Below are 14,260 nucleotides of genomic sequence, written 5' to 3' on the forward strand. Positions count from 1 at the left end.
GTCAGTTTGCTTTAAGAATATGACCCCGGAAGTTCTGTCAAGCTCCACTGGACAGCTCTTACCCATGAGTATATGGGCAGTGTGAACTAGACTCAATGAACTATTTGAAACAAACAAACAAACAAAATGGCAGGAAATTGGGTGAGGGTTTGGAGGAGTGGACATGGGAGGAGTTAGGAGGAGGATTTGAGAGGTGGGTATGGGAGGAGTTTAGAGGGGTGGATGTGGGAGGAGTTAGGGAGAGGACTTTGGTGGGATGGATGTCAGAAGAGTTAGAGGGAAGAATTTGGAGGGGTGGGTGTGGGAGGAGTTAGAGGGAGGAGTTTGGAGGGGTAGGTGTGGGAGGAGTTAGAGGGAGGGGCTTAGAGGGATGGGTGTGGGAGGGGTTAGAGGGAGGAGTTTGGAGGGGTGGGTGTGGGAGGGGTTAGAGGGAGGAGTTGGAGGGGTGGGTGTGGGCGGAGTTAGAGGGAAGGGTTTGGAGGGGTGGGTGTGGGAAGAGTTAGAGGGAGGAGTTTGGAGTGAGTATGATCAGAATACACTGCATTCATGTATGAATGTCTGAAAGAAGCAACAAAACGCATGACAAATACTAACAGCTGTGTGCGAATCCTTCGGCAGTTTCTCAGTTTTAACACCCTTCCATTTACACTTACCAGAAGTTCTTATCTAAATCCTTCAGGTGTACAGAAAATTATCATCTACTTCTTTTCCTGCCTCAGGATGATGAGGTCACAGATATGGTGGCAAGCCAATCATAACAAAACTGACTTGCCTCTCCCCAGAGGCTAAACCATTCCAGAGCACTCAAACCAGCCACATGAGCTGTCAGAGCCAGACTCACCTTGACAGCACTGGCCATCACCTGGACCACCTGGGCCATCCTCTGAAGATGCTGGAGCAGAGAGGCCTCGGTGAGGTCGCCCTCGGGCAGAAAGTACTGATACACATGGTAGCGCAGCCTCCACCTGGACTCCTGGCCTGTGCTCACGTCACACGGTGGGGGCTCTGCAGCTCTAAAGACAAGCACAGCCGGGCATCAGCCTCGGTCTCTGGTGGCTCAAGCCCTGTCCATGAAAAGGAGCCAGAGCTCTGTTCTCAAACTTCCGCAGGGACAACCCCAACTCTAAAGCTGTGGAGTCTATGTGTCACTCTAGAGAAAGTGGCACACAGCAAAGGGCTGAACTCCATCTCCTATCCCTGCCTCCAATGTGACGGGATTGTAAACTGGCTGTGAGAGATAACTCAGGTCGTGAGGGGGAACCCTCCTGAGTGGGATCGGTGCCCTCACAGAAGAGGCCTCAGACAGCTCTCAGGCAATCTTCTCTTCTCACAAGGACACAATAAGAAGTCTGCAGCCTTCGGGAGGCCCCTGCTGGAGCCCAAAGGTGCTGCTGCTGAAAGCAATAGGGGGAACCTCCTGGGTGTGGTGCATAGCTGCGGTCCTAGAACTTGAAAGCCAGGAGAATATATGCAAATTCAAGGCCAGCCTGGTCTACATAGAAACTTGCAAGCCAACCGGTAACAAATGTAAGTAAATAAATAGTTATAAGTAAGTATCCCTGTTATCCGTAACTTACCCAAGTAGTTTTTGGTATAGATTAACCATTCTTAATCCTAAAATCTGAAACCTGGGGGCTGGAGAGATGGCTCAGCAGTTAAGAGCACTGACTGCTCTTCCAGAGGACCTGAGTAAAAATCCCAGCAATCATCTGGCAACTCACAACCGTCTGTAACTCCAAGATCTGACTCCTTCACACAGATATACATGCAGGCAAGATACTAACACATATTAAATAAAAATAAATTTTAAAAATCTGAAACCTAAAACTGTTCAGGCTCCATTGTGATATTTGCGGTTTCAGATTTGTTAGATTTGGGGTTTTCAGATTAGGGATGCTCAACCATTAAGGTCTACACAAATTTCAAACACTTCTGGCTCCAGATGTTTCAGATAAGGGATGTTTAGCCTATTCTTTACAATGGCAGCACTGGCTGACTGTTACACACCACACAGAAGCCAATGTGGTTAAAAGAAAAAACAGATTCTGACGTGAGTCAGGACCACAGCGATGACACTTTTCCTATTTGACATTGTGTCATGTGGTTAAAAAGATTTGATTTTATCTGTGTGTGTGTGTCTGTGTCTGTGTGTGTCTGTGTCTGTGTGTGTGTGTGTGTCTGTGTGTGTGTGTCTGTGTCGTGTGTGTGTCGTGTGTGTGTCTGTGTGTGTGTCGTGTGTGTGTGTGTCTGTGTGTGTGTGTCTGTGTGTGTGTGTGTGTGTACTTGTGAGTGTGGGTACCCATGGAATCCAGAAGGGGGTGTTTGACCTCAAAGGCCTCAGAAAAACCTCTCTGTAAAATAAAAGCAACTGCTTCTTCCTAAAAGTATTAAGATTAAGTAACAAAGAACAGGCAGCCCTCAGCGCTGAGGTGGGCAGGCAGGCAGAGTTTTCAACTGATGATTGCTACTCATCATCAAGTAGAACCTCAGGTAGTTAATTTGCAAAATTAAATCATCATAAGGTGTAAGAATTTAGGGCTACGAGTGCCTTCAACTGTTTGAATGCTTTGAGAGATCTAAGATGAGGCTGGAGAGACACCTCAGGGTTAAGTACACGCTTCTCTTTCCCACACTGAGCGGCTCACAACCACCTGTCACCTCGGCACCTGTATGCATGCACACACACACTCACACAGGCATATACACACTGAAAAATAATGAAAATAAGTCTAAGCTCACAACAGGCTTACATCACACCTGTCTGTCAAGTGAAGAATTCATAAAGATTACGGAGATTATTCAGTATAAAGAATAGCTCGAATATCAGCACCGAGGTTTAAACTATGCCAACCCCCAAATAAGAAACAATTAAACTTTGCAATAGAAGCGATGGCCGTGAGGCAGTTTCCCTGCTCCACAGTCCTGTGAGTCCTGAGAGCAGTTTTGGCAGGGCGGGATCGTCAGCCTACCTTGCATAGCCTATGTTTGCTGGAGCAAACTTGATAGTTGTTTCAAAAAAATTATAGTCCAAGTAGATGTTGGGATCTATATCTAAATCAAATTCCAAATTACAGCCTCCAGGAATGGGATCTGCATGGAAAACGGTGAGATTAGTAACCCAAGAGACCTTCTTAGGCTCCAGCAAACAATCCCACACAGCATGTCCGCACAGAAGGCCAGCACTTCCGCTGTACGGTGACTGAGGTTAGGAAGGGCACAGTTCCCTCATGCCCTTTCCCCTCGAACTGTCTCTTTCAAACCCCGGGGTGTACGCACTTGTCCACTGAGCTCTTCCTCAGTCCTACTCCCAAACTCCAGCAGTCTGGCTTCCCTCACATGCCTTCGCACAGCCATCGCTATGATCTGACTCTCTTCCAGTGCTGTCTGGACCGGGTGCTAAAAGACACCCCTGAGTCACCACTGCTCCTTCACTCAGACCCTGCTGGTCATGCCTTCAGACTTTTCTGGAATTCACTATTCCCCATTGCTGTCTCAGTGGGGAAGACCTAGGGTAAGACCTGCCTCTTACCCCAGGTATCTCCTCAGCCCTGGCCTGTTCCTCAGCAGCCACCATCACCCGGGTACAGTGCTTGAACATGTGCTCAACAATAGGAAAGTCGAGTTCCCCCAGGGACCTCCGCTCTCACGCATGGCCTTGGCTTTGAATCTGTCTACCTAATCTCATTCCTTTACTCCAGGCCAGCATTCTACATCCTTCCAATGAGACTTCCTGCAAGCACCTCAGACTCGCTGTGCCCTCACACAAGTCACAACTGACTGCATCCCACCCCATGAAAGGGCTAGCACCCAACAGCCCCACATCTAAACCGACTGTGTGGCACAATCTCTAATCTGTCCAAACAGCAGGCCGAGGCTCCTCTCTGGTAACGTGCAGCCCCTGTGCCTTATCGGTTGCCCTCCCCAAGCCTGGCTCAGGACCTGCTTTCAGACTCCACCTTTCACTTTCCTCATAGCCGCTGGGCTCAGTCCTGACTCAGCTCTTTCTCCTTCATGTAGCTCAGGCTAGCTTTCAACTTGCCATGGAGCTGGCTCTGACCTGTTAGTCCTCTTACCTCCACCGTCCCATGCTGGATTACGGGCATGTCCCACAATACCCAATGTTACACAGTGCTGGAGAGGAAGCCCAGGGTGTGCTGCATGCTGGTTAAGCACTGGCCAACCAAGCTACACCACCAGTTCCGCTGTGGTCAGCTTTCTAACGATGAAATGGACTATGCTGCTCCCCGCTCAAACGCTATGCTTCCTTTGAACCCAGCTTAGCAATGTGTGCAAATTGTGTTCAGGGGTCTTTGCTGTCTGGCGCGACACACACAGTTGCCCACCACTCTCCAAACCCTGCACCTTCTTTAGGATAAGCCTACTGCCTCCTCCGTCCACAGTCACAAGGACTGAGCTCTCCTAGTCAACATGAGCTTCCAGTCCCACTAGCTCTCCACCTCTCTCCCAGAGAAACACCCCGATTAAATAAACTACACCGTGATAAACCATTTTACCAGGATCATTTCCCTTAGGATTCCCCAAACAGGGGAACCTCATATCCACGGATGAACTGGGTAGGGAATTACCTCTTTCTGAGTAGGAGAGTGTAACGGCCACACTCTGAACGGGCTTAGTGTCTTCTGTCTCCAAGTACCAAGTGCACACAGTCTGCTCTGGTCTAAGAATGAAAACCAGTCCTCTGTCGTTGCCTGTTCCTGAGGTGCTGGGGAGGAGAGTCTGCATTTGGGAAGTAAAGCCACCATGAAGTTTTCATCTCTCTGCTCTAATATCCAACCTTCACATGGGGGAACTCTCTAAACTATCACTGAGGGCTGGAGAGATGGCTCTGGCTGTTAAGAGCTCTGGTTGCTCTTCCAAAGGACCTGGGTTCAATTCCCAACATCTACATGACAGCTTACGACAGCCTGTGATTCCAGTTCCAGGGGACCGGATGCCCTCTCTAAGCCTGCACAGGTACTGGGCACAGAGGTGATGCACATGAAGACATACTGGCAAAAGACACATACAAAAGAAAGAAGCGAACGAAGAAAGGTTTAGCGAGATTATTGCCTCAGTGGGTTTGAACTTCTGTGACAAAGTACAACAGGTTTTATGGTTTATGAACACAGCAGAGTAAGGAAGCCACTTTTGGGGAGCCTTTTTACAGGGGTGCCATCTTACTGGAAAGGTTCTCTTCTGTCCGCATCCCGGTTAATGCTTTTGAGTCTATGCATGTATATATGTTTGTATATATGCACATGTGCATATGCCAAGCGTGTGAGCATACATGTGGTGAGTGTGTGAGCAGGCATGTGGCAGGTATGTCAGCAGACATGTGGTATGTGTGAATATATGTGGTGTGTGTGTGTGTGTGTGAATACATGTGGCAAGTGTGTAAGCACATACGTGATGGATGCGTGAGCACACATGTGGTGAGGATATGTGAATATATGTGGCTAGTGTGTGAACAGACAAGTGTGTAAGCACACACATGGTGGACGTTTGAGCACACATGTGACAAGTGCAAGAGCACACGTGTGGAGAACAGAGGTTGACATTGGGTATTGCCCTTTATCCCTTTCCAACTTATTATTTTATCTAATGTATATATTTTAGATTTAGTATTTGTTTCCTTTTGCTTGTGTGAATGTACACCACGTGCGTGCCTGGTGCCCTCAGAGGTCAGATCTCCTGGAACTGGAGTTGTAGATGGTTATGAGCTGTGCTGTGAGTGCTGGGAACTGAACCCAGGCCCTCTTAACTGCTAAGCCATGTCTCCATCCCCTGCAGGTGACTTTTTAAGACACGATCTCTACTGAACGTGGGGCTCACTGATTGTCTAGACTGATGAACCAGTTGAGCCTTGTTTCTACCTCCCCAGACCTAAGGTAACAAATCCACACCAGGACTGGCTGGGTTTTGGGGCGGGGGGCACTGTTTGGTTTGGTTTGGTTTGGTTTGGTGGGTTTTAAGAGTCAAACTCAGGGGGTTGGGGATTTAGCTCAGTGGTAGAGCGCTTGCCTAACAAGCGCAAGGCCCTGGGTTCGGTCCCCAGCTCCGAAAAAAAAAGAAAAAGAAAAAAAAAAAAAAAAGACTCAGGTCCTGTAGACTAGGCCTTCTCCTCAGCCCTCAGATTCCATTTCTTAATACCAAGACTACCAGGGGTCAGGGTGCAGACCAGTGCTTCCTGTGGAGTCTGACGGCCTGGAGTTCATTCCCAGCTTAATATGGGAAGGCAACAAAACAAACCAACAAACAAGCCTCTATGACTTGCACACTGAACTTTCCAAGCACTACAGTTCAACTGAGTCAAGGCTGACTCTGTCCAGCCCTGAGGCTAACAAGACAAACCAGAGCTCTGGCCCCAAAGAGTTCAGTTTATAAAAAGCGTTTGTTTTAAAGATTTGTTTAATTACTTATTTTATGTGTATGAGTGTTTTTGCCGTATGCATTTCTGCATACCATGCTCATGCCTGGTACCCGTGGAGACCAGAGGAGGAATCTGAGCCTCTGGAGTGAGGATAGTTGTGAGTTGCTGTATGGGTGCTGGGAACCAAGCCCTTGACCAGTGAGCAATCCTGCTGGAAATCTTTTCTCCTTTAAGGCAAGCGTTCATGTAGGTCAGGTCCTCTCTGCCTCACTGTGTGATTGAAGCTGGCCTAATGCTCTTGTCTCCACAGTCGGAATGTTCTCTTAAAGCTAAGAGAATGAGAAGGGGAAATGTACCAGGTGAGTTTCAACTTGGCCAGTCTCGAAGCCAGTGGCTTTGCCTACAGAGTCAGCGGGCTTCAGAGAGCCCATTGCCACAGCAACCAGAAATCAAAACAATGAAACAAAACAAGACCAAGAACACCGCTGGCCACCAGAAGGGACAAAAGAAAGAGCTCTGCTCTTCACAGTCATTTATTTCTGGAACCCTGTGCAGTTCTGTTCACCTACAGTCTGTGAGTCAAGGGAATAGAAGGCAGCCCGGGCACCGAGGGCAACCCAGGCAGTGAGGTCTGGCAACTAAAGATGGCTGAAACCTTGCCGCATGGCGACCAGGCCCACTCATACACAGGCACCACACACAAGACTCGACATTATAGAGACACTCTTTTTACTGAAGCAATCCTTTGCACTTACCTTAGTATATGAAACTGTGGTGTTCTGATACTGTGAGTGTATTTGGAAAAGAAGAAAGGTCACATTGCTTGAAATGTGGCGCAGAACGGCCTCCTGTGGAAAGCGCCTGCTGAGCACAAAGTACGTAAATTTTCCCACAGAAAATTCAAGGAAACCTACAACGAGAAAAGTATTCTCATCACAATATTGCACCTCTGGCATCTATTTGTGGAAATTTCATTCGTAAACAAACGTACGACGCTAACCTAACCCTGGGAAAGCCCCTTGGGACTCAGGTATGGCGGGGCAAACCTGATGTCTCGGCACTTGCGAGGCTAGCGCAGAGGGATCTGTAAGTGCACGGCCAACCTGGAGTACAGAGCAAGACCCTATTTGTGTCTGGGCGACACATGTCACGATGAGGATAAGGAAACTTTAAAGCTGAAGACTGGTAGGACGAAGCCATTGCAATCCTGAATCACGACTGCCATGGTCACGTGTCCCAGGCCTGCCCTGTGGATAATCCATCACAGGCAGCAGCGGCTCGCTGGCCGATCCTTCCTGCTGAGCTGCGACTACTGACAGATTCACCTACTTCAGTTATATCTCTATTGAGCCCACCAGTCCGAACCCATGTATGAAAATGGCAACAATTTAATTCACTTTTCTTTAAATGACCCTATATCAAAAACAACGCGGGCTGGAGAGATGGCTCAGTGGTTAAGAGCACCGACTGCTCTTCCCAAGGTCCTGAGTTCAAATCCCAGCAACCACATGGTGGCTCACAACCATCTGAAACGAGTCTGATGCCCTCTTCTGGTGTGTCTGAAGATAGCGACAGTGTAATCATAATATATAATAAATAAATAAAAAAAAAAAAAAAAAACGCAAAATATGCCTTCTGGCCTGTCGGCTGTGGTGGGTCACTGTCCCTGGCCCTCAGGGCCCAGTATCCTTCCACAGTGCAAGGAGCTCATTTCTGTCCTCCATTTTCTGGTTTCCTTTTTTGTGTCCCTTCCCACTCCCCTACCCACACACACTTTTCCCTCGTTTTCTCCAGTTGACAAGTATCAGCGTGTACTTATAAAATAGCTGTCTGGGCCCAAAACCTGAGCATGCAAATTCATTACAGCTCCTCTACCAGAGCCGCCCCGCAGGCCATCATCTCTTGGGCTTTCCTCCAATGTACTCCAGAGATGCTGCGGTGGCCCTCATTATTCCCCAGGACACGGAGTCTGCACCAGACAGCTCAGAAGGTCTGGAAGACACTGAAGCCACCGCTAGAGATACGCTGGTGGCTAACTTTCCTTAACCTCCCTCTTCAACCCAGAGGTAAGAATCATTCTCTGAGATTCCAACAAACTAGAAAGACAGTGAAGAACCATAAGATCAAAGGCTCAGAGCAGGTTAGAGCCCAGCTGTTCTCCCAGTAACCCAGGTTCAGTTCCCAGGACCCCCATGGCAGTTCACAACTGCTTATAACCAGTTCCAGGTGATCGAGTACCCTCTTCTGGCCACCAGAGGCAGCAGGCACACGTGTGGTGCACAGGCGTACATGCAGACAAAACCCCATAGACACATAAAATAAATAAAATAAATCCTTAGAAAAGAAACAGGACCACAGCAATTAAAATGATCAGGCAAACTGGCCACTGAAAACAGGAGGAGCAAAGTTAAAAGCAGGCATCCCCAAGAGTATATGTCAAATGGCCTTTCTATACACACACTCTTTGTCAAGTTTCAAAGGGTTCTTATCAGAAATTTCCTGATTTAACAAAAGCTTCTAGCTTCGATGGCCTCAAGGTTCAGGTTCTGCCTTGAGTCTATATCTTAAATTTGTTAAAACAACAAGACACACACACACGCACGCACGCGCACACACACACACGCACACACACACACAATATAGGGAAGCTCTCAACGCTTGCCCACTGCCTCCCCTTGTGCAAACATCCCCTGCAGCTGACACTCTGGTATATGTACTACCATCCCTTAGCATCCACAGGACACAAGTCCCAAACTCTCCAACTGCCAATCCCTGCCCACACCTCACATAAGACGGCAGATACCATAGGAGATGAGGAGGTGGCTCAGTGGGTAAGGCCACTTACTCATCAAGCATGAGGGACCTCGATTCAAGTCCCAGCACCCGCACAGCCACATACACTGTAACTTCCATGCTATGGAGGTCAAGGATAAGGTCACTGGGGCTCTCTGGACACCAGTGCAGTTCCAGGTTCAATGAGAGGCTCTGTTCAAGGGAATAAGGCCCATGCACACAACACATCACACACACACACACACACACTCTCTCTCTCTCTCTCTCTCTCTGTATCTCTCTGTCTCTGTCTCTCTGTATCTCTCTCTCTCTGTATCTCTCTGTCTCTGTCTCTCTGTCTCTGTCTCTCTGTCTCTCTGTCTCTCTCTGTATCTCTCTGTCTCTGTCTCTCGGTCTCTGTCTCTCTCTCTCTCTCTCTCTCTCTGTCTCTCTCTCTCTATATATATATATATACATATACATATATGTATATATATATATTTTTTTTAAAGTGGTGTTATGGTGGACCTATACCCACATTATTTACCTGTGGATTGTTTACACACCTAACACAAGTGCTACATCATCATTTTTTTTTCCTTTTTTTCTTTTTTCTTTTTTTTTGGAGCCGGGGACTGAACCCAGGGCCTTGCGCGTGCTAGGCAAGCGCTCTACCGCTGAGCTAAATCCCCAACCCCTACATCATCATTTTACTGCTAGAGAACAACGACATGAAAAGTCTGATCACATTTGGTACAGATACACTTTTAAAAAATTATTTTCAGGGGGCTGGAGAGATGGCTCGGGGGTTAAGAACACCGACTGCTCTTCCAGAGGCCCTGAGTTCAGCAACCACATGGTGGCTCACAACCATCTGTAATGGGATCCGATGCCCTCTCCTGGTGTGTCTGAGGATAGCCACAGTGTACTCACATACGTGAAATTTAAAAAAAAGAATTATTTTCACTCTGCAGCTGGTTGAATCTGCAGGGTACAAGGCTCTGGGCCTGGAGACCAACTCAGTGTTGAAGATTCAGTGCTTATTTCTACACATATGTGAGAAGATGTTTAAATGTCAGGCATCCATATGTTAAAATTGAGAGTTCCGGGCCCGGCGGAAGCTGCATCTTGGTGAGAGAGTGTTTGTTTAGCATGTGTGAAGTTGAGCTCCACATCAGTACTCCCAGGGGGTGGGGAGTGGGGGGGTGGGGATTCTAACTTGGCCCCTTTGTAAAGCTACAGAGTGCACGCAGATCATAACTGCACCCATTGACAACCGCAGCCACTGCTGCTCTAGTGTGACAAACGCACTAAGGAAAATTGCTACGCATGGCCTGCACACTTTTAATCTCAACACCCAGAGGCTCTTTTGAGTTACGGTTTCTATTGCTGTGAAGAGACACGGTGACCACAGCGAGCCTTACGACAGGAAACATTCAGTTGGGGCTGGCTTAGAGGTCCTGAGGTTCGGTCCATCATCATCGAGGTAGGAACATGGCAGCATCCAGGCATACACGGTGCTGGAGAAGGAGCTAAGAGGTCTGCATCTGGATCCACAGGCAGCAGGAAGAGACAGCCACTGGGCCTGGGTTGAGCTTCTGAGACCTCAAAGCCCACCCTCTAGTGACACACTTCCTCTACCAAAGCCACACCTACTCCAACAGGGCCACACCTCCTGGTAGTGCCAATACTAATACAACACCAATAGTGCTGATACGTAGGGACCAAGTGTTCAAATGCATAAGTCTATCAGGGGTGTCCTATTCAAACCACCACAGGGGCAGAGACCAGAAGACCAGACCAGGGGTTAAGGTCATCCTAGCCTAGATAGCGAATTTGAAGCCAGACTAGACTATATGATACTCTGTATCAAAAATTTCCCCAAATAAAATAAAATAGAGTTCTGTTTTGCAGGGAAGTATTCTAGGTAGCCTACAGGTCAGGTGATCAACTTAATGTGAGATTTTTTTGATGCCACAGTGTATCAGATGACCTTTGCCCTTACGGTTAAACCATACCTAAGTTGTCTTCCTGTCTAAAAGGTCACAACTTAAAGAGCCGGAGACATGACCTAGGTAGCAGGACTGAAACTCCAAGCTGAAGCCTGTGCTTCTTACTTCAGGAAGTTCACCCAGGCTCCTAGGAACCACAAGAAAGAGCGCCTGCTTTTTCAGACACGATGCTCCACGGAAGCCCCAACCCCACACGCCTGCGGCAGGAACCTGCTGAAGGCAGATAGTGAAGGCGTGTGTGCGGGGAGACAGTCTATGGTATCTAACAGCTGGCCCTGTTGTCCTAACATCAGCATCGTTAGGAATGGGCGCCTTAAAGTGTTTCTCTTTTTCGAGCACAGTTCCTTAATTCTAACATTTTCTAGTTTTTATGAAGCATCCTTATCATAAGGAAACTACAATATACCCTGCTTGTTTGTTCTCTTTCCAAGAATCCCCCATGCCACTTAAATGAAAATGCCTAGTTATAGCCACAGACAGGAGTTTGAAAACACTCATTCAAACATCGTGAGAAAGGGCTGGGAGTGTGGCTCAGTCAGGAGAGGGCTTGACCAGCCCCACCAACATGCTCAAAGCCCTGGGTTTGAGCACCAGCGTTGTGTTGAGTGCCGTAACCCAACACCAGAGAGATGGGTGGAGGCAGGAGGATCGATGTTTAAGTCATCCTCAGCTGTGCATAGTTCAAGGCTAGCCCTGTCTCGGAAAACAAAGCAGGCAGTTCTCCAAGTAACTGAGAACTGCTAACATCAAGTCTGGAGAATAAGAGAGAGACTCACACGTCTCCATTCTTAACCGATCTGCTTTGTGCGGGAGGGAAATGATTCCCTGGACAAGAACCATTGCGCAATCTATACAGAAGGTTGCATTTTAACCCAGGCTCCTGTGGTTTCCCTCCTGGCTATCTATGCAGGTCTTGGTCATATCTGATGATCCAGTGTCTGGCACTGTACCAATGGCCTGGCGGTAAATGTCTTTTCAACACGGACAGAACACTGTGACTTAAGGCAAGGTATTTATTTCCTCTGGGCCTCTGTTCTCTCACAGGAAAAGGGAAGTTGCTCTGCTACTTAAACCACCCAGCAAATGGGAGATGGCTTTATAGCCTACAAGTGCTACACAGCAAGGAACATGCACTTCTGTAGCTTGCCACTGCTTTGGAGCCCCAAAAATGCTCAGGCATCCTCAGATTGGACCCAAAAAGACCCTCATGGGGAGAGGGTTAACATGTTCTCTCTGAGATGCTCTGCCTATCATAAGCTGCAATGAGGGGACTGTTTCCAGAGAGAAACGCATGAAAAATACTTAAGGTGGGGCCTGGGGTATGGCTTATGCGTTCAATTCCCAGTACCACCAAAAATAACCCAGAAATGGGAGAGAAGGACAGGGGTGGGGAACAACTGCAAAAGACACACACACGCACACACACACACACACACACACACACACACACAGAGAGAGAGAGAGAGAGAGAGAGAGAGAGAGAGAGAGGAAATACTAAACTGCCTTTGCCACAAGCATGATAGAAACTTCATTTAATTTCCTTTTGTTTGTTTTTAATATTATTTGGTTGTTTTCCAGTACTGGAGATTGAACCCAGGGCCTCTCAAGTACTGAGCAAACCATCTACCACAACCCTAGCTTTTTAATATTTGCATTTCAAGACGGAGTCTAAGTTGCCCACCCTGCCCTGGACCTTCCGGTATACCCCGAATGGGCCTTGAAGCTGAAGTAATCCTTCTGCCTCAACTTCCCAAACAGCTAGCTGGGTCATGACAAGTCTGAGACGCCCAACCTTGCTGGAAACTGCATTTAATTTTTATTCACAAGAGGCTTGGCAATAGAAGACATACCCAAACACATCCTGCAGAAGTTAATAGGACCCTACCCTCGCCTCCGAGCCATCCGGAGAAGGAGTCACCAGAAACATTTGACTGGCATAATTAGATCTTATGACTGGTGTGTGGGAAGCGGACAGCACATCAAAGGACATTACACAGCAGGCAGCCCAGTCAACATGGGGTGCTAACTCCAACTGTACTTGGGAGAGCTACGGCTCTGCTTTGCCTAACATTTTAAAAACACCGGGAACTGCCGTCTGAATGGGAGGGGCTGTTTTTCTCTTTCCATTCATACTCTCCATCCCTAACCATCCAGAGTCCCTTTTTCCTTCGCTAACTCCACTCTAGGAAGACCTTCCACTCCTAATCTTTTCCTCTTTCCCAATCAGATCTCTATCTTAAAACCACCTCTTTGACTGTGTTACTAAAATGTACCTCAGACTTCCCTCCATTGTCTGTGCCAGCTAACACAGCAGCCAGCTTTAGGAGCTCCGACAAAGCATATCCCTCCTAATTCTCCTCAGGATAAGAATGGTCCAGCTACTTGGGTGCCATTCAGCTATCCCTTACAATTTGTGTTTGTTTGTGTTCTTTGTTTTGAGATAAGGTCTTGTTGTGTGGCCTACACTGGCCTCGAACTGGAGGCAATCCCCCTGTCACAGCCTCTGAAGCGCTCAGGATTACTTGTGTGCAGCGTCGTCAAGTTCAGATACTAATGTTTTTTATCTTCTGATGGCAGCGACTGGAGATCTAGCTCAGTGTGATATGCTTGTCTGGTGTGTGCAGGGACCAGGGTCCAATCCTCAGCTCCACAAAGTAAATGTATGACACTAAACGGACACACAACAAGCACATGACCCTTCAAGGGTGTTTGGGAGGAAGCCATCAGATGTGCCTATATACACAGGTGGCCCAATGCCCTTGTACAAAATGTGGGCCCCACTCAGCTCTTAAAGGGTGGGCTTTCCAGGTGAGTGCCGGGAGCCAAGCCCGCTTACACACCCTCCGTCTCAGGAACGTTTCAGGAATGTCAAGCCCACTTACACCCTCTGGGACACCTAGCCAGTAGTCCGTTCTTATCACTTTTACAGCTTCTGTCTCCAGCCATCAGTTCTTATCAGTCTATACCCGCAATTTACGGTTTAGGGCTATAGGGAGGGTGGTGGCAGTGATGTATGGGTCCTGAGTCCTGGGTGACCTTCCGGCCTACTTGTCTTTATAAACCTCTGTCTTTTAATTAAAGTTTGAGAGCTTGGTCAGAACATAGA

The 14,260-nt window shown here is 47.9% G+C and overlaps 1 protein-coding gene across 2 annotated transcripts in view; it reads right to left on the reverse strand.

The window, feature by feature from the left end:
- Tm7sf3 (transmembrane 7 superfamily member 3) overlaps positions 1 to 14,260 on the reverse strand; it is a 32,026-nt gene that overhangs the window by 15,459 nt on the left and 2,307 nt on the right. Inside the window, exons 2-5 of one of the 2 annotated variants that reach the window (NM_001011970.1) lie at positions 7,126 to 7,280; positions 4,587 to 4,737; positions 2,970 to 3,090; positions 842 to 1,013 (exon numbers count right to left, since the gene is read on the reverse strand). In NM_001011970.1, the coding sequence (NP_001011970.1) occupies positions 842 to 1,013; positions 2,970 to 3,090; positions 4,587 to 4,737; positions 7,126 to 7,280 (599 nt within the window). Of the gene's footprint in view, positions 1 to 841; positions 1,014 to 2,969; positions 3,091 to 4,586; positions 4,738 to 7,125; positions 7,281 to 14,260 lie in introns of those variants that run through there. The other variant, XM_063285919.1, reaches the window with a different exon arrangement.

Source organism: Rattus norvegicus, chromosome 4 (assembly GCF_036323735.1).
Source record: "Rattus norvegicus strain BN/NHsdMcwi chromosome 4, GRCr8, whole genome shotgun sequence".
Taxonomy (NCBI): domain Eukaryota; kingdom Metazoa; phylum Chordata; class Mammalia; order Rodentia; family Muridae; genus Rattus; species Rattus norvegicus.